This window comes from Leucoraja erinacea, chromosome 34, assembly GCF_028641065.1.
Source record: "Leucoraja erinacea ecotype New England chromosome 34, Leri_hhj_1, whole genome shotgun sequence".
NCBI classification, from domain to species: Eukaryota; Metazoa; Chordata; class Chondrichthyes; order Rajiformes; family Rajidae; genus Leucoraja; species Leucoraja erinaceus.
The window spans coordinates 17,094,111-17,118,426 of NC_073410.1; the positions used below are offsets into that span (position 1 = coordinate 17,094,111).

The window sequence follows — 24,316 nt, forward strand, 5'->3', positions numbered from 1 at the left end:
CTCTCCCTCCTAACCCCTTTCTCCTGCCTCCTTCCCATAACCTCTGACTCCTGTACTAATCAATAATCTATCTATCCCTGCGTTATAAATATCCACTGAGAGCCTCCACAACTTTCTGTGGCCAATAAATAAATGAACAAATCCTCCTGAAGATCTGCATGGGAACATTAGGCAGACGTTAGGGATACAGCGTGGAAACGCCAGGCCCTTCAGCCCACGGAGTCCACCTAGACCAGCCATCGCCGCACACCAGCACCATCCTGCATACTCGGGACAATTTACAATCTGTACCAAAGTCAATTAACCTACAAACCTGTATGTCTTTGGAGTGTGGGTGGAAACTGAAGCACCAGGAGAAAACCCACGTGGTCCCAGGCAGAACATACAAACTCCGTACAGACAGCACCTGTGGTCAGGATCGAACCCGGGTCTCTGGCGCTATAAGGCAGCAACTCTCTCTGTGCCAATCCCTGAAACTGATTAGAGTCATACATCGTGTGAACAGACCCTTCTGCCCAACTTGCCCGTGCTAACCATTAGTGGGCCTTGGGATATATGGGGAAGCTGCTGGGACCCCCATGGCCACGCACGGCAACAGGCCTGGCTCGTTGCTACAAAGGAAGAAGGAACCGGGGGGAAGCTAGGAAGCCGCCGAAACTCGGCCCCGGACACCGGCCGGAGAGTCAAGGAGGAGGGAGCCACTGGCCACGCCGGACGTGAGGAGTGGGCTTGTGGGAGAGGGACCGGGGTATTGTCCCCACAGCCTTCAAGCTCGGATGCGGGAGGCGCCCCTCCCAGGACACAGAGGCGGTCGGGCGAGGAGAGGGACGTTGGTTGGCGGGCCGAGCCAGTTGAGGGTGATGGAGGAGGCCCTGCCGCAGCCTGGGGCTCGCCTGAATCGGGAGCCGCTCCAGTACAATGAGCGCCTGAATCGGACTTTGGAGTTTTGCAAAATATGGTGACTCGTGCATGTGTGACCTCTGCAAAATGAATTTCACTGTTACAGCACACGTGACTATAAGGCACCGTTAAAGTATTGGCCATCTTCATCCAAAGGCTTGTTCCTTCCCCAGAGGGTCCAGTAGACTGTGATTTGGTGCTTTCCTGCAGAGTACCCCAGTCAGTCAGCGACATGTTGACCTCCAAACCTGGCTTGGAGTGGGCCCCTCTCTTGGGCCAGTGGCACCAAACCCATCCTTGGCCCCTGGATCTACACATCACCCCGCTGGTCAGTGCTTCCTTCATGTGCTACACCTTGCTCTCAATGTCAGGAAGACCAAGGAACTGATTGTGGACTTTGGAACAGGAGGAATGAGGACCCACAAACATGTCTATATCGACGGGTCAATGGTGGAGAGAGTCAAAAACTCTAAATTCCTGGGCATGCACATTTTAGTTTAGTTTCGAGATACAGCTCGGAAACATAGAAACATAGAAAATAGGTGCAGGAGGAGGCCATTCAGCCTTTCATTGTAATCATGGCTGGTCGTCCCCTATCAATAACCCGTGCCTGCCATCTCCCCATATCCCTTGACTGTACTAGCCCTTAGAGCTCTATCTAACTCTCTCTTAAATCCATCCAGTGACTTGGCCTCCACTGCCCTCTGTGGCAGGGAATTCCATAAATTCACAACTCTGGGTGAAAAAGATTTGTCTCACCTCAGTCTTAAATGACCCCCCTTTATTCTAAGACTGTGGCCCCTGGTTCTGGACTCGCCCAACATTGGGAACATTATTCCTGAATCTAGCTTGTCCAGTCCTTTTATAATTTTATATGTTTCTATTAGATCGCCCCTCATCCCTCGAAACTCCAGAGAATTATGACATTATAACACAATCTTTCCTCATATGACAGTCCCGCCATCCCAGGGATCAATCTCGTGAACCTACGCTGCACTGCCTCAATCTCAAGGATGTCCATCCTCAAATTAGGAGACCAAAACTGGACACAATACTCCAGATGTGGTCTCACCAGAGCCCTAAACAACTGCAGAAGAACCTCTTTACTCCTATACTGAAATCCTCTTGTTATGAAGGCCAACATTCCATTAGCTTTCTTCACTGCCTGCTGTACCTGTAAGCCAACTTTCAGTGACCGGTGTACAAGGACACCCAGGTCTCGCTGCACCTCCCCCTTACCTAACCTAACCCCATTGAGATAATAATCTGCCCCCTTGTTTTTGCCGCCAAAGTGGATAACCTCACATTTATCTATATTATACTGCATCTGCCACGCATCTGCCCACTCACTCAACCTGTCCAGGTCACCCTGCAACCTCCTAACATCCTCTTCACAGTTCACACTGCCACCCAGCTTTGTGTCATCCGCAAACTTGCTAGTGTTGCTCCTAATTCCCTCTTCCAAATCATTAATATATATGGTAAACAGTTGCGGCCCCAACACCGAGCCTTGCGGCACTCCACTCACCACTGGCTGACATTCTGAAAAGGACCCGTTCACTCCTACTCTTTGCTTCCGGTCTGCAACCAATTTTCTATCCATGTCAACACCCTACTCCCAATACCATGTGCTCTAATTTTAGTCACCAGTCTCCCGTGCTGGACCTTATCAAAGGCTTTCTGAAAGTAGATACACTACATCCACTGGCACCCCTTCATCCATTTTACTTGTCACATCTTCAAAAAATTCCAGAAGATTAGTCAAGCATGATTTCCCTTTCATAAATCCATGTTGACTTGGACTAATCCTTTTACTGCTATCCAAATGCCCCTTTATTACCTCTTTAATAATTGACTCCAGCATCTTTCCCACCACCAAAGTCAGGCTAACTGGTCTGTAATTCCCCGTTTTCTCTCTCGCTCCTTTCTTGAAAAGTGGGATAACATTAGCTATCCTCCAATCCACAGGGACTGATCCTGAATCTATTGAACATTGGAAAATGATCACCAATGTGTCCACTATTTCTAGAGCCACTTCCCTGAGGACCCTGTGATGCAGACCATCAGGTCCAGGGGATTTATCATCCTTCAGTCCCATTAGCCTACCCAATACTATTTCTCGCCTAATGACAATTTCTTTCAGTTCTTCTACCCACTTAGATCCTCTGTCCTCCAGTACATCTGGGAAATTGTTTGTGTCTAACTTAGTGAAGACAGATCCGAAGTACTTATTCAACTCTTCTGCCATTTCCTTGTTGCCCATAATAATTTCACCCGTGTCTGCCTTCAAGGGACCCACATTTGACATTGCTACTCTTTTTCCTTAACATATCTAAAGAAGCTTTTACTGTCCTTCTTTACATTCCTGGCCAGCTTCCCCTCGTACTTCATCTTTTCAGCCCATATTGCCCGTTTTGTTTCCTTCTGTTGTCCTATTAAAGTTTCCCAATCCTCTGGCTTCCGGCTACTCTTTGCTGTGTTATACATCTTTGCTTTTAGTTTTATTCTATCCCTAACTTCTCTTGTCAGCCACGGTTGCCTCCTACTCCCCTTAGAATCTTTCTTCCTTTTTGGAATGAAATGATCCAGCGTCTCCCGGATTATGCCCAGAAATTCCTGCCATTGCTGTTCCACTGTCATTCCTGCTAGGATCTCTTTCCAGTCTACTTTGACCAGCTCCTCTCTCATGCCTTCATAGTCCCCTTTGTTCAACTGCATCACTGACACATTTGATTTAACCTTCTCCTTCTCAAATTGCAGATTAAAACTAATCATACCCAATCATCACTAATTTACCCAACACCACTTCCCGGCTAACCTGGATTTCACTCAGTTCCTCCATCTCATTTGACCCCCGGTCCCCTGCTATTTCCGGCAGATTTTGTATGTCTTCCTTAGTGAAGACAGAACCAAAGTAGTTATTCAATTGGTCTGCCATGTCCTTGTTCCCTATGATCAATTCACCCGTTTCTGACTGCAAGGGACCTAAATTTGTTTTAACTAATCTTTTTCTCTTCACATATCTATAAAAGCTTTTGCAGTCAGTTTTTATGTTCCCTGCCAGTTTTCTTTCATAATCTATTTTCCCTTTCCTAATTACGCCCTTTGTCCTCCTCTGCTGGTCTCTGAATTTCTCCCAGTCCTCTGGTAGGCTGCTTTCTCTGGCTAATTTGTATGCTTCATCCTTTGTTTTGATACTATCCCTGATTTCCCTTGTTATCCACGAATGCACTACCTTCCCTGATTTATTTTTTTGCCAAACTGGGATGAACAACTGTTGTAGTTCATCCATGCAGTCTTTAAATGCCTTCCATTGCATATCCACCGTCAACCCATTAAGAATCAATTGCCAGTCTATCTTGGCCAATTCACATCTCATACCCTCAAAGTTACCTTTCTTTAAGTTCAGGATCCTTGTTTCTGAATTAACGATGTCACTCTCCATCCTAATGAAGAACTCAACCATATTATGGTCACTCTTGCCCAAGGGGCCACGCACAAGACTGCTAACTAACCCTTCCTCATTACTCAATACCCAGTCTAGAATAGCCTGCTCTCTCGTTGGTTTAGAAAACTATCCCGCATACATTCCAAGAAATCCTCTTCCTCAGCACCCGTGCCAATTTGATTCACCCAATCTATATGTAGATTGAAGTCACCCATTATAACTGTTTTACCTTTGTTGCACGCATTTCTAATTTCCTGTTTGATGCCATCCCCAACTCCACTACTACTGTTAGGCGGCCTGTACACAACTCCCACTAGCGTTTTCTGCCCCTTAGTGTTTCGCAGCTCTACCCATATTGATTTCACATCCTCCAAGCTAATGTCCTTCCTTTCTATTGCGTTAATCTGCTCTCTAACCAGCAACACTACCCCACCTCCTTTCCCTTTCTGTCCATCCCTCCTGAATATTGAATATCCCTGGATGTGGATAGATGGGTTGGTCATGTCATTCGGATGGAAGACGAGCGTCTACCAAAGCAAACCTTCTACACCCACCTTAAAGAAGGCAAACGGAAAAGAGGCGGACAAAAGAAGAGATTCAAAGACGCCTTAAAAGCCAGCATGAAGAAATGTGCAATTGACATCGACAATTGGGAAACCAATGCCAAGGACAGGAAACTCTGGCGAACCATCATCCATGAAGGAACAGCGACCTTCGAAGCCAAGAGATGCGCAGAATTAGAAGAAAAGAGAGGACAACGGACAGAGAGGCAGCAACGACCAAAGCCCGATCTGCCATCTGGAATTACCTGTCCTGAATGAAGAAGAACTTTCATAGCCACGATTGGATTCATAAGCCACCTGAGAGTCCATAAAAACAACAGAACGTACCCATCATCCTCGACCTCGAGGTGTACCCACGATACGATACATATATTTTGGTTCTCGACCGGAAACGTCACCCATTCCTTCTCCCCAGAGATGCTGCCTGGCCCGCTGAGTTACTCCAGCATTTTGTGCCGAACTCAGCGGAACAGGCAGCATCTCTGGAGAGAAGGAATGAAGGAATAGGTGACGTTTCGGGTCAAAACCATTCTTCGTTATGTATTGAACTTCTTTTTACTTGTTATACTGTTTACAGATGTACTATGTTTACATAGTGTGTTGTGCTGCTGCAAGTATGAGTTTCATTGTTCTGTTTGGAACATACTGTATGATAATCAAACACTCTTGACTATACTGCAACTTTCCCTAGCACTGTCTCATGTAAAATATGATCTGTTTGAGGAACGCAGCGAGTCGATCCACATCCATTCAGGCAACGGGATGATCAGCCTTTCAGGTCGAGACCCTGTATGAGTCCTGATGCAGTCTTGATCTGAGAGGTTGCCTCCACATGTGCTGCTTGGCCCACTGAGCTTCCCCGACAGATTGGCCATTACTCCAGATCCCATCTCTTGGTGCTAGAATCAAGAGATCAAAAGGTCATGAGTAATGGGAGCAGAATTAGGCCATTCGACCCATCAAGTCTACTCCACCTTTCAAGACAAGAGACAGTCCCGTGTATGGCCATTGTTTAACATGGTTGCTTGCTTTCTATTGCAGGGCAGATGCAGTATGATGCTTCTTTTGCAGAGGCAGAAGAGGGTGCATACGATACGATGATAGAAGGCGGCCAGGCTCCAGAGATCGTGAACCGACCTCCAGCTCCTAACCCAAGAATGCCGCCCATCGGCAACATCGATGACGTGGTGCCCTACATTTCCAAAGGTGCTGAGGCAGTGTTCAAATTAACGATAAACTGGTTCTTGTTGGTTGGTGCTGAACCAGTGGGCTGAAGGGTCTCGACCCACAACATCGCCATGCTTTAGTTTAGTTTATTGTCATGTGTACCGAGGTACAGTGAAAACCTTTTGTCGTGTCCTATCCAGTCAGCGGAAAGACAATACATGATTACGATCGAGCCGATACAGTACATGATAAGAGAATAACATTTAGTGCATGCTAAAGCCAGCAAAGTCCGAACAAGGATAGTTTGAGGGTCACCAGTGAGGTAGGTAGGCTGATCTATTCCTTTTCTCCAGAGATGCTGCCTGACCCGCTAAATTACTGCAGTTTTTTTATGTCTGTCTTCAGGCTGAAGGGTCTGTTGTTTGACTGTGCTGTACAACTTGTGTTTCTTCTGTATCGAAACTCAATGGAAAATTCTGTGTTACTTCTGCTTCTGTTTGCAATCACCTGACCTGCAAACACTTCCCCTTCTCGTTTCAAAAGTTGTTATTTATGAATGAGGCTTTAATTTCACTGAAATATCTCACAGTTTCCTGTTTCCAAATAAGTTTTTTGTTTCCTTTAAGCCTTTTGCAAGTGTTGCAAGGGCTCGGAGGCTCAGTGGCCCTTGTCCCACAGACTGGACTTTGCAGACTGGTTCATTTTAGCAGTGGCTGGTTTTAGCTTAATGTTTGCATTACCTGGTGCGTTGCAAGAGCAGTTAGCATATATATTAGAAAAATGTCTTCAGATTTTAGAAATACAGCGTGAAAACAGCCCACCAAGTCCCGCCGACTAGCGATCACCTGTACACCAGCACTAGCCTGCACACCAGGGACATTTTACCATTTTTACCAAGGCCAAAAACCTGCACATCTTTGGAGTGTGGGAGGATACCAGCGCACCCATAGGCCAGCCAGGCGGTCACAGGGAGAACGTGCAAACTTCGTACAGGCAGCACACGCGGTGACAAGAAAGCCGAAGAAAAAACTACAGGTGCTGTAAATCTGAAAAAAGTTCAGAGAATGTTGGAGAATGCTGTCTAGGTGTCACGTGGCGGCACAGTGGCGCAGCGGTAGAGCTGCTGCCTTACAGCGCCATTGACCTGGGTTCCATCCCGACTACGGACGCCTGGCCTAATCCTGCTCCTCCAATTTATGAACTTATGCGGGAGGAAACCTGAGGAAACCCGGAGCAAACCGGAGCACCCGGAGGAAACCCGGAGGAATGCGGTCACAGAGAGAATGTGAACATTCCAGGCAGATATTTGTAAGGTGGAGATTGACAGATTCTTGATTAATAAGGGTGTCCGGGGTTATGGGGAGAAGGCAGGAGAATGCGGTTGAGAGGGAGAGATAGATCAGCCATGATTGAATGGTGAAGTAGACTTGATGGGCTGAATGGCCTAATTCTGCTCCTATCACTTATGAATTTATAAATCCCTTCCACTATCTCCTCCTTCTCTCCTTCAACAACCCTTCAACATTACTTGTTCAAGCATTTGGTGTGTTGCGTGCAGTTCTGGTCACCCCATTCCAGGAAGGACGCGGAGGGTTTGGAGCGAATGCAGAAGAGATTTACAAAGAAAACTGACTGGATTAGAGGGTATTATGTACAAGGAGAGTTTGGGCAGACTTGGATTGTTCCTCTCGAATTCCAGCATTTGAGGGAACATGCAAAGTCTATAAAATGATGAGAGGCATAGATAGGGCAGACCATCACAACCTTGCTCTTAGAGTGGAAATGACACATACAAGAGGGCATAGCTTTAAGGTGAGAGGGGAAAAGTTTAAAGGAGATGTGCGGGGCAAGTTTTGTTTCATGGTGGGTGCCTGGAACGCATTGCCAGGGGTGGTGGTGGAGGCTGTATGACAGTGGTGTATCAAAGGCCTTTACATAGGAACATAGATATACAAGGAAAGGAGAGATATGGGTCACGGGCAGGCAGTGGAGAGTAGTTTATCTTGCCATCTTGTTCGGCACAAACATTGTGGGCCGAAGGGGCCTGTTCTTGTTCTGTGTTCTATAACCAGCCTTACTTATTTCTCTCAACTTTTAACATTTAGGTCTAGTAGTTCCGCTTTCGTTAGACTTTTAGGCTCCTATTGCCCTCAGTAGGGAGCAAGATAGATTACTTGTTAAATGCCTTCTAACTAGCTCGATACCCTTGGACTATCTGCAGATTTGCAATCAGATCTTGCACTAAACATTATTCCCTTTATCGTGTTCATAAGTTCAAAGGTTATAGGAGCAGAATTAGGCCATTCGGCCCATCAAATCTGCTCCGCCATTCAATCGTGGCTGATCTATCTCTCCCTCTCAACCCCATTCTCCTGCCTTCTCCCCATAACCCCTGACACCCGCACTATTCAATGTTAATTGTAATCATGTATCTGTACACTGTGGACGGCTCGCTAGTGATCGTGTATTGTCTTTCTGCTGCCTGGTTAGCACGCAGCAAAAGCTTTCCACTGTACCTCGGTACACAGAGAATAAACTAAACTGAACCCTAGCTTGATCTTGGATATCTGCATCAGTCACCTGCTCAGCCCTTCTCAACCCGCGCTCATTATTCACGCTGCTGTGTTTCACATTCACTTTGTGCTCTTGCCATTCTCCCCTCCCTGTCCTTTTCACTTCCCCTCTCGGCTTTCTACATGCCTCACCCGAAAGCAAACCTGCAGATGACGGAATTCTGAAATAAAAACTGAAAGTGCGTTGGTTGCGGAGCAGAGAGAGAAGGAAGGTTGTCCGAGAGACCAGGGTTGTTCACAGGCACGCAATGCTGTGCGTATCACCTCCGAGAGGGTGACTCTTGTGGTTTGGTCACCACGGGTCTGTTTGGGGGGGGTGGGTGGGGGACGGAGATGAACGCAGACAGAAGAGAGAACAACTTTCTTTAACAGTGAGATTCAGAAAGTTGCAGTTCCCAGAAATCTCACATAACAGAGAGTTTGGAAAATACCCAGCCGAGAGCATCATCTGTGAAGAGAGAAAAACGGAGGTTTTAGTTTTAGAGATATGGCACAGAAGCAGGCCCTTCGGCCCAAAGAGTCCATGCCGACCAATGATCACCCCGTATACTAGCACCGTCCTACACACTAGGGACAATTTACAATCTTTACCAAAGCCGATTAATGCACAAAACTGCACGTCTTTGGAATGTGGGAGGAAACCAGAGCACCCGGAGAAAACCCACGTGGTCACGGGGAGAACATGCAAACTCTGTACAGACAGCACCCGTAGTAAGGATTGAACCCGGGTCTCTGCAGCTGTGAGGCAGCAACTCTACCACTGCGCCATTGTGCTATTTAATCAAAATAGCATGGCTATCTTCCAGGTGCTCCGGTTTCCTCCCACATCCCAAAGACGTGCGGGCGTGGAGGTTAATTGGACGTCCGTAGATTTCCCCCAGAGTGGATGAGAAAATGGGATATCGTAGAACTAGTGGGGAACGGGTGATCAGTGGTCGGCGTGGACTTGGTGGGCCAAAGGTCCTGTAATACTATTCATAGATACAAGCAAGCTAAACTCGTGCAATAGTGGAGCAAATGGGAAGAACCGGAGTGCAGAATATAGTTCTCAGCATTGTAGCGCATCAGTTCCACAGACAAAACAATGTCCACAATGGGGTAGAGGTGAATGGGACAGTACCCTAGCTTATGGAAGGACTGTTCAGAATCCTGATAACAGAGGGGAAGAAGCTGCTCCTGAGGCTGGTGGTGTGCGCTTTCAGGCCTTTCAGTGGAAGGAAGGCAAGTGCGTTGCCAGACACTGGAGTAATTCAACAAGCCTTCAGCCCACAATGTTTGTGCCAAACATGAAGCCAAGTTCAACTTGATCTCGTCTGCCTGCACGTGATCCATGTCCCTCTATTCCCTGCACTTGCATCTCTTGAAGCCTCTTGAACACCACTATCGTATCTGCCTCCACCACCACCTCAGGAGTCCTGGCCCCCACCACTCTGTGCCCCGCTCATCTCTATTCAACTTTCCCCCTCTCACCTTATGCCTCTAGTGTTGGACAAGCTGGGATAAAGGTTCTGGCTGTCTATCCTATCTATGCCTCTCATAGTTCCTTTGCAAGCTACTCTTGAACTTTATATGTTAAACACTGTAACATTGGGTGATGTGGGCAGCACCCTGGTAATCATTTGGAATGTGGAACAGTTCTGTCTCCAGATCGCCAGAGTCCTCGTTACTCCATGATCCAAAACTCACATCTGGGGGGGCACGGTGTCGCAGCGGTAGAGTTGCTGCCTTACGGGCCTGTCCCACTTAGGCAACTTTTTGGACGACTGTAGGAGACTATACTATCGCCACATGTTCGCGGGTGGTTGCCGGGCAGTCACCAAAATTCTTAAGGGGTTGGACAGGCTAGATGCAGGAAGATTGCTCCCGATGTTGGGGAAGTCCAGGACAAGGGGTCACAGCTTAAGGATAAGGGGGAAATCCTTTAAAACCGAGATGAGAAGAACTTTTTTCACACAGAGAGTGGTGAATCTCTGGAACTCTCTGCCACAGAGGGTAGTTGAGGCCAGTTCATTGGCTATATTTAAGAGGGAGTTAGATGTGGCCCTTGTGGCTAAAGGGATCAGGGGGTATGGAGAGAAGGCAGGTACGGGATACTGAGTTGGATGATCAGCCATGATCATATTGAATGGCGGTGCAGGCTCGAAGGGCCGAATGGCCTACTCCTGCACCTAATTTCTATGTTTCTATGTTTCATGGTCGTGAAGAGTGCCCGCATTCTGGGGACTAGTTGCGGCCTCATTATGGTCACAATATGAAAGATTAGCGGCGACCAGAATGAAGCGCCATGGTGATTAGCGAGAATTCTCGTGCGGAGGGTGGGTCACCAGGAGGTTGAAGGTTCTCGTAGGTCGTAGCCGGTGCTGACCTTTGAATTTCATTGGCTCATTGGGAAAACAAACATAAGCAGTAGTTTTCAGAACCAAGGATAATCGACCTGTAATGTTAATGTCCGACGAGCTTCACAGCCGTGTATCTCTGGCTTCTTAAAAGTTATTTCCACTCCTTCTCCCTCCTTAATTACAGCGCCAACCTTCCTGTTCATCGCGGTGTGTGTCTGTATCACATTGGCTTTGCACCGTGTGAATTTCACTCAGACAGTGCTCCCCCTGCTTGCCCTGTCCCCCTCCTGCATAACGGGCTGGTGAAGCAAGCGATGTGTGTGTGTGTGTGTTCCACTTGACAGTCCCCGGCAGTCGCCTGAAAAAGTCCTAAGTGCGCCAGGCCCATTACAGCGCTTACAGCGCCGGAGACCCGGCTTCGATCCCGACTACGGGTGCTGTCTGTACGTTCTCCCCGTGACCTGCGTGTGTTCTCTCCATGATCTTCAGTTTCCTCCCACACTCCAAAGACGTACAAGTTTGCAGGCTTGATAGGGTGAATGCACAGAGTCTTTCACCAGAGTAGGGGAATCAAGGTTTATGGAGAGAGGATTTAGTAGCAACCTATGGGGCAACGTTTTCACCCAGACAGTGATGGGTTTATGGAATGAGCTACTGGAGGAGGTAGTTGAGGCAGGTATTATACAACATAGTTCCAGAGAGTGGTGAATCTCTGGAACTCTCTGGAACTCTCTGCCACAGAGGGTAGTTGAGGCCAGTTCATTGGCTATATTTAAGAGGGAGTTAGATGTGGCCCTTGTGGCTAAGGGGATCAGGGGGTATGGAGAGAAGGCAGGTACGGGATACTGAGTTGGATGATCAGCCATGATCATGTTTAATGGCGGTGCAGGCTCGAAGGGCCGAATGGCCTACTCCTGCACCTAATTTCTATGTTTCTATGTAACATAATAAAGGACACTTGGACAGGTACATGGATAGGAACGGTTTAGAGGGATATGGGGCTAATGCGGGCAAATGGGATTAGCTTGGTCGGTATGGATGTTGGGCTGAATGGCCTGGTTCCATGCTGTGTGATTCTGTGATACAGGTTCAGTAAGAAACAACAGCATTTGTACAGAATCTCTCCCTTGTGTCCTGTAGGCCCCAGGCCTGTCATATAACCAGCTGCAATAATTCTGTTGCAGAAAGCAGGGCATTAGATGGGCAAGTGGGACAAGTGTAGATGGGGCGTGTTGGTCGGTGTGGGGCGTGTTGGGGCGGTGTGGGGCAACACATGGGGCGTGTTGGTCGGTGTGGGCAAGTTGGGCTGAAGGGCCTGATTTCGAACTCTATGCCTAGTACTGGAAGTGTTGGCGATGATGCTACTAAGAGGCACTTCATTACCACGCAACCCTGTTGACTGTAGAATGTGTTTTCCTTCAGTGTTTTGCGGTGAAGAGAGGCGAGCGGAGAATCTTTACATCACGCCAGTGTCGACCACGATGTCTGGACGCTCCGGACCAGGTACTGAGCCCGCAATTCCTGCCCACTCGTGCACCCCCTCCCCCCCCTCACATCAAATCCTCACCCGGGTTGGAAGAGGTTGAAGGGAGGGTCAAGGGAATAATATCATGGAATGATGAACGGGAAGGATGTAGGAGGGATGGATGTCTGAAGGAATTGTGTTCACAGTTTTGCACTGTGACTCACTGATCCCTGAGACCAACGAGTGTCTGACGTGGGGGGGGGGGGGGGGGGGGTGGGGTGGGGGGGGGGGGGGGGGGGGAAAAACTAGAGAGACAGCACCCATAGTCAATATTGAAGCCTGATCTCTGGCGCTGTACGGCATCCACTCTACTGTAAATTGTCCCCATTGTATGTAGGGTGGTGCTAGTGTATGGTGTGATTGCTGGTCAGTGTTCGATCCTGACTACGGGTGTTGTCTGTACAGTATTTGTACGTTCTCCCCGTGACCACGTGAGTTTCCTCCCGGTGCTCTCAATTCCTCCCACACTCTGGTGACTTGCAAGTTTGTAGGTTAATTGGCTTCTGTAGATTGGCCCTAATGTGGAGGATAAAACTAGTGTGAATGTGTGATCGCTGGTCGCTGTGGACACTGTTTCCACACTGTATCATTAAACTAAACTAAACTAAACATGAACACAGAATGCTGGAGTAACTCAGCGGGTCAGGCAGCATCTCTGGGGAAAAGGAATAGGTGACATTTCTGGTCGAGACCCTTCTTCAGACTGAGAGTCAGGGGAGAGGGAAAATAGAGGTAAAAAAAGGTTCAGAACAAATCAGAGCCGGCACCGATGACCAAGGAAAGGAGGAGCCCACAATGGTCCATTGTTGGCTGTGGAAGAGGTGATAGCAAAGGGACATGGACAATGAAACTAGCAGGGCGACTAGGGTGGGGGAGGGGTGGAGAGATTGGGAATGTGACGGTTACGTGAAATGAGATCAGCTTAATAGCATCATGTTTGGCTCAGGCATCGTGGGTCGGAGGGCCTTGTCCTGTAGTGTATGTTCTGTTTAGGTGAGGGGGGAACCTCATTGAAATTTACCGAATAGTGAACGGCCTGGATAGAGTGAATGGGGAGAGTGGGAGAGTCTAGGGGCAGAGGCCACATCCTCAGAATTATAGGACATTCCTTTAGGAAGGAGACGAGGAGGAATGACTTTAGTCAGAGGGTGGTGAATCTGTGGAATTTATTGTCGCAGGCGGCTTTGGAGGCCATCAATGGATATTTTTAAGGCAGAGATTGATAGATACTTGATTAGTATGGGTGTCAGGGGTTTTGGGGAGAAGGCAGGAGAATGGGGTTAGGAGGAAGAGATAGATCAGCCACGATTGAATGACAGAGTAGACTTGATGGGCCGAACGGCCTAATTCAGCTCCTATCGCTCACGAACGTATGAACTGTGGGGAAGTGAGTGTGTGGCTGGCCCTTGTCTTGCAGTCCTGCCGTCCCGCAAGAAGCAGTCTGTGGACAGAGCTGCGTCCAGTGACTACGACCCGTTTGCGGGCATGAAGACCCCTGGGCAGCGGCAGCTCATCACCCTGCAGGAGCAGGTCAAGCTGGGCATGATCAACGTGGACGAGGCCCTCCTGCAGTTCAAAGATTGGCAGCTCAACCAGAAACGGCGATCGGACTCCTTCCGCTTCCAGCAGGTACCTCACCTCATCCGCCTTCACGCACGCACGCACACAGGTACCTCACCTCATCCGCCTTCACGCACACACACAGCGACGAGCTTTCTTTCCGTTGTGCCTCAGTACACGTGACAATAAACCTGACTAACGTAAACTTGGTGAAGAACATTTCTGCCAATGTTGGCATCGTGACTGATGGGCTAAATCATTTATTTGAATGTACAGCATTGGATCCCAGGAATGAGTGGGTTAACAGTGAAAAGCTTTTTGTTGCGTGCTACCCAGTCAGTGGACAGACTATACATAATTACAGTCCAGCCGTCCACTTTCCATGTTGTATGATCGTGATAAAGTAGGAAGAAAAGAGAGATTGGGTGACGAGAGAGTGAGTATTTGGAGTATTGCGTGCAGTTCTGGTCGCCCCATTACAGAAAGATTTGGAGAGGGTGCAGCGGAGGTTCCCTGAGTGCCTCCTGATTAGAGGGTTTCAGCTACTGGGAGAGGTGGGAGAGGTTGGAGAGACGGGAGATGGACACAAAGTGCTGGAGTAAAGCCCCTGTCCCACTTAGGAAACCTGAACGGAAACCTCTGGAGACTTTGCGCCCCACCCAAGGTTTCCGTGCGGTTCCCGGAGGTTTTTGTCAGTCTCCCTACCGGCTTCCACTACCTGCAACCTCCAGCAACCACCTGCAACCTCTGGGAACCGCATGGAAACCTTGGGTGGGGCGCAAAGTCTCCAGAGGCTTCCGTTCAGGTTTCCTAAGTGGGACAGGGGCATAACTCAGCCGATCAGGCAGCATCAGTGGAGAAAAAGGATGGGTTGGATAGACTTGGATTGTTTCTTCTGAAATGTGTGACACACATGTTCGGCACAAAGATTGTGAGGCCAATGAACACCTCTGGTGGGAGGGGCGGAGGGAGGGGCGGAGGGAGGGAGGGAGAGCAGACGTTGGGATGGACGAGGGGAGATGATGTGGGGTGGGGAGCCGGTTCTGAGGTAGAATGACAAAGCTCCAGACGCGAGTGGTGAGCGGTGTCGGCAGAAGGCAGAGCGGGCCGGTGATGCGGGGAGAATGGAAGGGATCGTACAGGTAGCAGGGCGGGAGGAAACTATGGCAACCCGTGGGATGGGCCTGAAGGTGGTCGCTTGCCCCTCCCCTCAAGAGTAATTTACTTTAGTTTAATTTAGAGATACAGCGCGGAAACAGGCAAGGCAAGGCAAGTTTATTTGTATAGCAGCTTTCAACAAAAAGGTAATTCAAAGTGCTTTACATAAAACATTAAAAGCATTGGAAAGAAACACATATAAAATGACATTTAGATGTAAAACGATTATTAGATTATTCAGATAAAATAATTACAAAATTAAAAGCAATCAAATAAAATATTTAAAATAGAATTAAACCAGGAATATAAGTTACAGTGCAGTATAGGTAATTAATAAATTGTATTGTTTACTGAAAGGCAGCGGAAAACAGAACAAGTCTTCAGTCTAGATTTAAAATAGTTTGCAGCAGACCTGCAGTTTTCTGGGAGTTGGTTCCAGATATGTGGTGCATAAAAACTAAATGCTGCCTCTCCATGTTTAGTTCTGACTCTGGGGACACCGAGCAGACCTGTCCCAGACGATCTGAGAGGTCTGGGTGGTTCGTAGCTAAGCAGAAGATCAGAAATGTATTTTGGCCCTAAACCATTCAGTGCTTTGTAAACCAACAGTAGTATTTTGAAATACTACTTGTATTTCAAAATACTACAAAATACCTTCGGCCCACCAAGACCGTGCAGATCAGCAATCCTAGTAGTACACTAACACTGCCCTACATACGAGGAACAATTTACAATTTTTATATTGTAATTGTAATTAATTTATTAGCCAAGTATGTAAAAACACACATGGAATTTGATTTGCCGTACAGTCATACCAAAAAATCAACAAGACACACAACTTCATAAAAGTGAACATCAACAATGGATTTCCTCACTGTGATGAAAGGCAACAAAGTCTAATCTTCTTCCTTCTTTATTCTCCTGCGGTCGGGGCAGTCGAAGCTTCCGCGGTTGGAGCTCCAGGCATCGGTCCCTAACCAAGGGACCGTGAGCTCCACAATGTTAAGTCCGTTGGTTCTCGCGGTTGGAGCTCCCGAAGTCGATCCCCAGCAAGAGTTCGGAAGCTCCACGATGTTAGGCCGCACTGTGGACGGAGATACGATACGAAAAAAAGTTGCATCTCCGTCGAGGAAAGAGATTTTAAAATCGACCCCCCCCCCCCCCACATAATACAAGATAGGACGAGACTAAAGAAAAGGACTAGACAGACTGTTGGCGAGGCTGCCATCGCACGGCACCATCCAAAGCCAATTAACCTGCAAACCTGTACGTTTCTGGAGAATGTGAGGAAACTGGAGCAGCCGGTGAAAACCCACGCGGTCTCAGGGAGAATGTGCAGACTCCATACAGACAACATCCGTGTCTCTGGCGCTGTAACGTAGCAACTCTACTGCTGCGCCATCGTGCCGCTGCAAAAATGGGAGGGTGAAAAGTAAGGGTGACATCGTGGCACAGCTCTGAGAGCCGCTGCCTGACAACGCCCGTGACACGAGTTCCATCCTGACTTTGCGTCATGTCTGTGTGTACGGAGTTTCTATGTTGTTCCTGTGACCGCATGGGTTTCATCCAGGTGCTCTGGTTTCCTCCCACTTCTTCAAGGCATGCGGGTTTGTAGATTAATTAGCCCCTAGTGTGTAGGGAGTGGATGAGAAATTGGGATAACATAGAACTAGTGTAAACGGGTGATCGATAGTCGGAGTGGACTCTTCTGGGCAATTTTGCTGCATCTTTCAATCAATCACTGGAGACCCTCGGACTATCTTTAATTGGACTTTAGACACAAAATGCTGGAGTATCAGCGTGTCAGGCAGCATCTTTGGGGAAAAGGAATAGATGACGTTTCTGATCGAGACTCTTCAGACTGATCAGAGTGTATCTGATGAAGAGTATTGACCCAAAACATCACCTATTCCTTTTCTCCAGAGATGCTGCCTGACCCACTGTGTTACTCCAGCACTTTGTGTCTATTTTTAATTGGATTTTACTGGATTTAATCTTGCACTAAGTGTTACTCCCTTTATCATGTATCTGCACACTGTGGATGGTTCGATTGTAATCATGTATTGTTTTTCCGCTGACTGGTTAGCACGCAACACAAACGCTTCTCGCTGTACCTCGGTACAGGTGACAGTAATAAGCTACAGTTGATGGGATAGGCCTGTGAAAGTATTCGCATGGTGCAGATTGTTGATGCTATTTGGGGTGAGAACAGGGTGTGTAATGCTCAGTGTTTGAGGTAAAAGAGAGGCCCAGAGCAGGAGTGAAACAAGGAAGGCAGCACTTGGGCCCGACAAGCGTTAATAGAACTGTACTTCCTCATCTGGTGGAAGTGAGTGGAGTGAAAGGGGAAGTGACTCAATGTGGGAGGGGATCAGACGAGCAGAGGCGGGGTGGGATGGGGATGGGGTTGTGTGTGGGGGGGGGGTGGGTGGGGGGGGGGGGGGGGGGGGGGGGGGGGGGGGGGTGGGGTGGTGTGGGGGGGGTGGGGGGGTTAGGAGACATCCCAAAGTATCGTGTCTATTTCCCCCACTGGCCCTGGCAGCCTGTTCTAGCACTGACATCTTGGAGGTGGATAACATCATGAGTGAGATAGACAGGGTCTTGTACTCAGAGTAGGGGCATCAAAAACCAGAGGATACAGGTTTAAGATGAGGGGTAAGATTTAATAGGAGCCTGAGGGGCAGCTTGTTCACATGGTGGGTGGTGGATATTGGGAACGAGCTGCCAGAGGAGGTAGGTTAAGTCAGATACCATCACAACATCTAAAAGACACGTGGAGAGGTACATGGAAAGGAAAGGTTTCGAGAGATGTGGGTCAAACACAGGCAGATGGGGCTGGTGTAGATGGGACATCTTGGTCGGCAAGATCAAGTTGGGCTGAAGGGTCCGTTTCCCTGCTGTATAACTTTAGACTTTAATTTAGATTTTAGAGATACAGCGTGGAAACAGGCTCTTCAGCCCACCGATTCCATGCCGACCCCGTACACCAGCACCACACCACATACATTAGGGGCAATTTACAATTTTACCAAAGCCAATGCCATATACTGAATACCGAAACCGGAACCACTAGACATCGGAGCAGAAATTAGTCATTCGGCCCAGCACGTCCACTCTGCCATTCAATCAAGTCTGATCTATTTTTCCCGCTCAACCCCATTCTCCCCATAACCTGTACTAATCAAGAATCTATCAATCTCCGCTTTAAAAATAACCAATGATGGCCTCCACAGCCGTCTGTGGCAATGAATTGCACAGAGTCACCACCCTCTGACTAAAGAAATTCCTCCCATCTCCTTTCTAAAAGTACGTCCTTTTATTCTGAGGCTGTGCCCTCTAGTCCTAGACTCTCCCATTACTGGAAATACCCGCTTCACAACCATTCTATCCAGGCCTTTTATTATTTGGCAGGTTTTAGTGAGATCCCTTTCATTATTTTAAACTCCAGCGAGTATAGGCCCAGAGTCATCAAAAGCTCCTCGTACATTAACCCAATCATCTCTGGGATCATTCTCGTAAACTGGACCCTCTCCAAAGCCAGTGCATCCTTCCTCAGAAATATTTCCTTTGCTCCATAGATGCTGCTGCACCCGCTAAGTTTCTCCAGCATTTTTGTCTACCTTCGATTTTCCAGCATCTGCAGTTTGTTCTTAAACACCTATCTAGTTCCACCTGCCTTTATTTTTCTCCTGGGCTGTTTTCACCCATCACCCTCCAGTCTCTGACACTCCGTGACCCGGCTCCCTCTGCCCAGCGTCCGTCACCCCTCCGTGACCCGTCTACTAACCTCCCCCCTCCTCTTTATACCACCCACCTTCCCTCTCCATTCTTAAAGTTTACTTTATTGCCACGTGTACCGAGGTACAGTGAAAAGCTTTTTTGTCGTGTGCTATCCAGTCACTGAACCTTCTCTAAACATTATTCCCTTTATCCTGTATCTGTACACTATGGACGGCTCGATTGTAATCATGTATTGTCTTTCCACTGACTGGTTAGCACGCAACAAAAGCTTTTCACTGTACCTCGGTACACATGACAATAAACTAAACTGCAAATTAAATCAGGTTAGGGCCGTTCTCTGGTCGGTGATAGGACGGTTCAGTTGCCTGATAACAGCTGGGGCGGCGCGGTGATGCAGCGGTAGAGTTGCTGCCTCACAGCGCCAGAGACCCGGGTTTGATCCCGACCACGGGTGCTGTCTGTACGGAGTTTGTACGTTCTCCCCGTGACCGCGTGGGTTTTCTCCGGGTGCTCTGGTTTCCTCCCAGAACGTACAGGTTTGTAGGTTAATTGGCTTCGGTAAAAATTGTAAATTGACCCGAGTGTGTGTCGGATAGTGTTAGGGGCCTGTCCCACTTACGCGTCCTTGGCTCGCAAATTACGCGATCTCGTGGTCGCTTGAGGCGTACGGGCACCGTATGGCCGCGCGGGGCCGGTCCCACTTAAAAGCTCGGAGGGGTATGGAGTTGTGTGTGGCTGGTCCCGACATCGCGCGGGGCTCCGAAATTCTTGTAGTGAACAAAATCTTCGCACGCCAACGGCCTGTCGTGTAACTGACGGCCAAAGTGGGACAGGCCCAAGACCCTGGCATGACGCAATACCTCACCTCCAACAGCAGCAGAAGCAGGCAAACGATCGCCGAGCTCGGCCTGGGGCTCACGGCCGTTGTGGTCCGGATCCGCCCCCACTCCTACTCCCAGAGCGGGGCCAAGAAACTTGAAGATAGACACAAAATGCAGGAGTAACTCAGCGGGACCAGCAGCATCTCTGGAGAGAAGCAATGGGTGACTTTTCGGGTCAAGACCCTTCTTTTCAGACTGAAGAAGAGTCTTGACATGAAACGTCACACATTCCTTCTCTCCAGGGATGCTGCTGGTCCCGCTGAGTTACTCCTGCTTTGTGTCCATCTTCAAATAACGTCACGCGCTCCAGACGGCTGTGCGGTCGAATGAAGTCGCGCGCGACCTTCGCTCGACCGTCTCGGCTCAACTCAACCACGAGGTCGCGTAAGTTGCGTGCCAAGGACACGTAAGTGGGACAGGCCCTTTAATGTGTGGAGATCGCCGGTCGGTGCAGACTCGGTGGGACGAAAGGTCTGTTTCCGTGCTGTATCTCTAAGCTAAACTAAGCAAGCTGGAGTAACGATGTGAGATGTAACTGTGTCTTTACGCCCGCCAGGAAAACCTGAAGAAGCTTCGTGACAGCATCACCCGCCGACAGTTGGTGAAGGGGCGAGACGGCAAGCATCGAGGTAACCTCACTCACTCACTCACTCACACACACCCTCCATCATGGCACCTTCTCTCTTCAGTCTGAGTCAATGACATAGACTCATGACAAGGAAACCCCCCCCCACTCGGTCAGAAGAAGGGTCGCAACCAAAAACATCACCCATCCCTGTTCCCCAGAGATGCTGCCTGACCTGCTGAATTACTCCAACACTTTGTGTCTTTCCCTCACAGTTACCAGCTGCATTGAGATGCCTGGGAATGAGGTGCTTTGTGACCATCGATAGACACAGTGCTGGAGTAACTCAACTGGTCAGGCAGCATCTCTGGGGAACATGGATAGGTGGTGGTTCGTGTTGACCCGAAACGTCACCCATCCATGTATTGATGTATTCGAGAGAGAGTTAGATATAGCGCTTAGGGCTAACGGAATGAAGGGATACAGGGAGAAAGCAGGAACAGGTACTGACTTTGGATGATCAGCCATGATCATATTGAATGGCGGTGCTGGCTCAAAGGGCCGAATGGCCTTCTCCTGCACCTATTTTTGTCCATGTTCTCCAGAGATGCTGCCTGTCCCGTGGAGTTCCTCCAGCATTTTGTGTCTACCTTCGATTTAAACCAGCATCTGCAGTTCTTTCCTACACTTTAGACACATTTTGTTCGATAGAGGATTTCAAAATCAGGATGGACTAAATGTCTACATGTTTAGCTCCCAACTCCCTGCAATTTCTGTCTCCAATTTGAAGATCAACAACTAGCAGTTGTGGCACAGCAGCGCAGCAGTAGAGCCGCTGCATCACAGCGCCAGACACCCGGGTTTGATCCTGACCTCAGGTGCTGTCTGTGTGGAGTTTGCACGTTCTCCCTGTGACTGCACGGGTTTCCTCTGGTTTGGTTTAGTTTAGTTTAGTTTATTTGGAGGTACAGCATGGAAACATGCCCTTTGGCCCACTAGGTCCACGCCGATCACACTCGTTACTCCACTGCACACCAGGGGCAATTTACAGAGGGCCATTTAACCTACAAACCCGCACGTCTTTGGGATGTGGGAGGAAACATAGAAAATAGGTGCAGGAGGCTATTCGGTCCTTTGAGCCAGCACCGCCATTCATTGTGATCATGGCTGATTGTCCCCTATCAATAACCCGTGCCTGCCTTCTCCCCATATCACTTGACGCCACTAGTCCCTAGAGCTCTATCTAACTCTCTCTTAAATCCATCCAGTGACTTGACCTCCACTGCCCTCTGTGGCAGGGAATTCCACAAATTCACAACTCTCTGGGTGAAAAGGTTTTTTTCATCTCAGTCTTAAATGACCTCCCCTTTATTCTAAGACTGTGCCCCCTCGTTCCGGACTCGCCCCACATTGGGAACATTTTTCCTGCATCTAGCTTGTCCAGTCCTTTTATAATTTTATATGTTTCTATAAGAAACCGGAGCACCTGCAGGAAACCCACGCAGTCACAGGGAGAACGTGCAAACTCCACACACAGACAATACCCGGGTCTCCGGTGCTGTGAGGCAGTAGCTCTACCGCTGTGCTACTGTGCCGCCAACAACCCAGATTTGTGCGGATTGGTATAGTCATTGGCCTCTGTGAAAATTGTCCCTTAGTATGTAGGGGGTGAATGAGAAAGTGGGATAACACAGAACTAGTGTGGTCCACTAGTTTCTACCTGTAGAAACATAGAAATTAGGTGCAGGAGTAGGCCATTCGGCCCTTCGAGCCTACACCACCATTCAATATGATCATGGCTGATCATCCAACTTGGTATCCCGTATCTGTATTCTCTCCATACCCTCTGATCCCCTTAGCCACAAGGGCCACATCTAACTCCCTCTTAAATATAGCCAATGAACTGGCCTCAACTACCCTCTGTGGCAGAGAGTTCCAGAGATTCACCACTCTCTGTGTGAAAAAAGTTGTTCTCATCTCGGTTTTAAAGGATTTTCCCCTTATCCTTAAGCTGTGACCCCTTGTCTTGGACTTCCCCAACATCGGGAACAATTTTCCTGCATCTAGCCTGTCCAACCCCTTAAGAATTTTGTAAGTTTCTATAAGATCCCCTCTCAATCTCCTAAGTTCTAGAGAGTATAAACCAAGTCTATCCAGTCTTTCTTCATAAGACAGTCCTGACATCCCAGGAATCAGTCTGGTGAACCTTCTCTGCACTCCCTCTATGGCAATAATGTCCTTTCTCAGATTTGGAGACCAAAACTGTACGCAATACTCCAGGTGTGGTCTCATCAAGACCCTGTACAACTGCAGTAGAACCTCCCTGCTCCTATACTCAAACCCTTTTGCTATGAAAGCTAACATATCATTCGCTTTCTTCACTGCCTGCTGCACCTGCATGCCTACTTTCAATGACTGGTGTACCATGACACCCAGGTTCTATGCTGGTCGGTGTGGACTCAGTGGGCTGAAGGGCCTGTTTCCAGGCTGTTTATCCATAAACACTAAACACTGAACAGAAAGATGAACAGAAAAGTTGAGATATTGTGTATCTGAACATGAAACGCAATACAATCCAAGCCAATAGCCCCGTTTCTCAGGAGGGTGGATAAATATTGAAGGATAATGTTCTTGGGAAAGAACAGGGAACCACAATTAGGTGGACAGACAGTTGCTACAGTTGAGAAACTAGTAGATTGTGCAATTCCCACGTTGAAAGTAACTTTTAATTCTATTTTCTTCGAGTGGTTAAATAAAATGATTGGGCTCTGTGTCTAATACATCAAGAACAAAGGTTTGAAGGATTTGATATGTGGGGGGTTCATGGAATCGCTGAAATTTGATGATACAAATGGAAATTGCATGTTTGTGCTGGTAAATAAGGGCCCAAAATACTGGAGTCACTCAGCGGGTCAGGCCACATCTCCGGAGAACATGGATAGATGACGTTTAGGATCAGGACCCTTCTTCAGATTATTGTGACAGGAGGGGAGAAAGCTTGAGGAGAGGTGAAAGCAAGGCAAAGTCCGGAGAGTGATAGGTGGATACAGGAGCGCGGGAGTTTTAATAGACCGTTTTTCACACAAAGGCGAGAAATGAACAAATAATGTAAGATAAGGATAGATGAGGTGCGGATTGTGGCACCAGAGGAAGGAATATAGGTAGACGCAGTGGGGGGGGGAGGAGATGAATGGGGACATGTCCAGGTGGGGTACAGAAAGAGAGGGGATAAAAGGGGGAGAGGAAGAAGGGGAGGTGTTGATAGGTAGGTTACTTAAATTGGAGAATTTACTGTTCATACATTGGCCTCCAACTTCTTCCACCCCACCCCCCCCACACTTGTATCCACCTATCACCCGCCAGGCATTATCCTGCCCCCACCTCTCTTCCGCATTCTTCCCCCTGCTACAATCAGTCTGAAGAAGGGTCCTGACCCGAAACATCACCGAAACGTTCTCCAGAGACGCTGCCTGATCCGCTGAGTTGCCTGACCTGCTGAGTTACTTCAGCACGTTTTGTCTTTATTGTAAACCAGCATCTGCAGTTCCTTGTTTCTCCAGTCTGAAGAAGGGTGCCGACCTGAAACGTTACCGAAACGTTCTCCAGAGATGCTGCCTGATCCACTGAGTTACTCCAGCACTTTGCGTCTTTTTTTTTTGGTAAACCAGCACCTGCAGTTCCTTGTTTCTCCATGATTGTGCTGATCACAACAGCAGGTTGTGTTTAAATGCAGCGACAATCTCTACTGACCATAGTCTATGTCATCTTTTCCCAAGGCTACAACTTTCTAGACCTGACAATATCCTGGTTAATCCCGGCTGTACTTTGCCCAGTGTTGCCGCATTATTCATGTAATGTAAGAACCAGAACTGTAGGCTGTGCTAAAGCCATGATCT

At 48.3% G+C, this 24,316-nt stretch overlaps 1 protein-coding gene across 1 annotated transcript in view; it reads left to right on the forward strand.

Annotated features, from left to right (window-relative positions):
• The window catches only part of pik3ap1 (phosphoinositide-3-kinase adaptor protein 1), a 130,773-nt gene that overhangs the window by 82,132 nt on the left and 24,325 nt on the right, over positions 1 to 24,316 (forward strand). The window contains exons 9-12 of the mRNA XM_055661936.1: positions 5,953 to 6,117; positions 12,413 to 12,493; positions 13,933 to 14,144; positions 20,412 to 20,484. Coding sequence (XP_055517911.1) covers positions 5,953 to 6,117; positions 12,413 to 12,493; positions 13,933 to 14,144; positions 20,412 to 20,484 — 531 coding nt within the window. The remainder of the gene's footprint in view (positions 1 to 5,952; positions 6,118 to 12,412; positions 12,494 to 13,932; positions 14,145 to 20,411; positions 20,485 to 24,316) is intronic.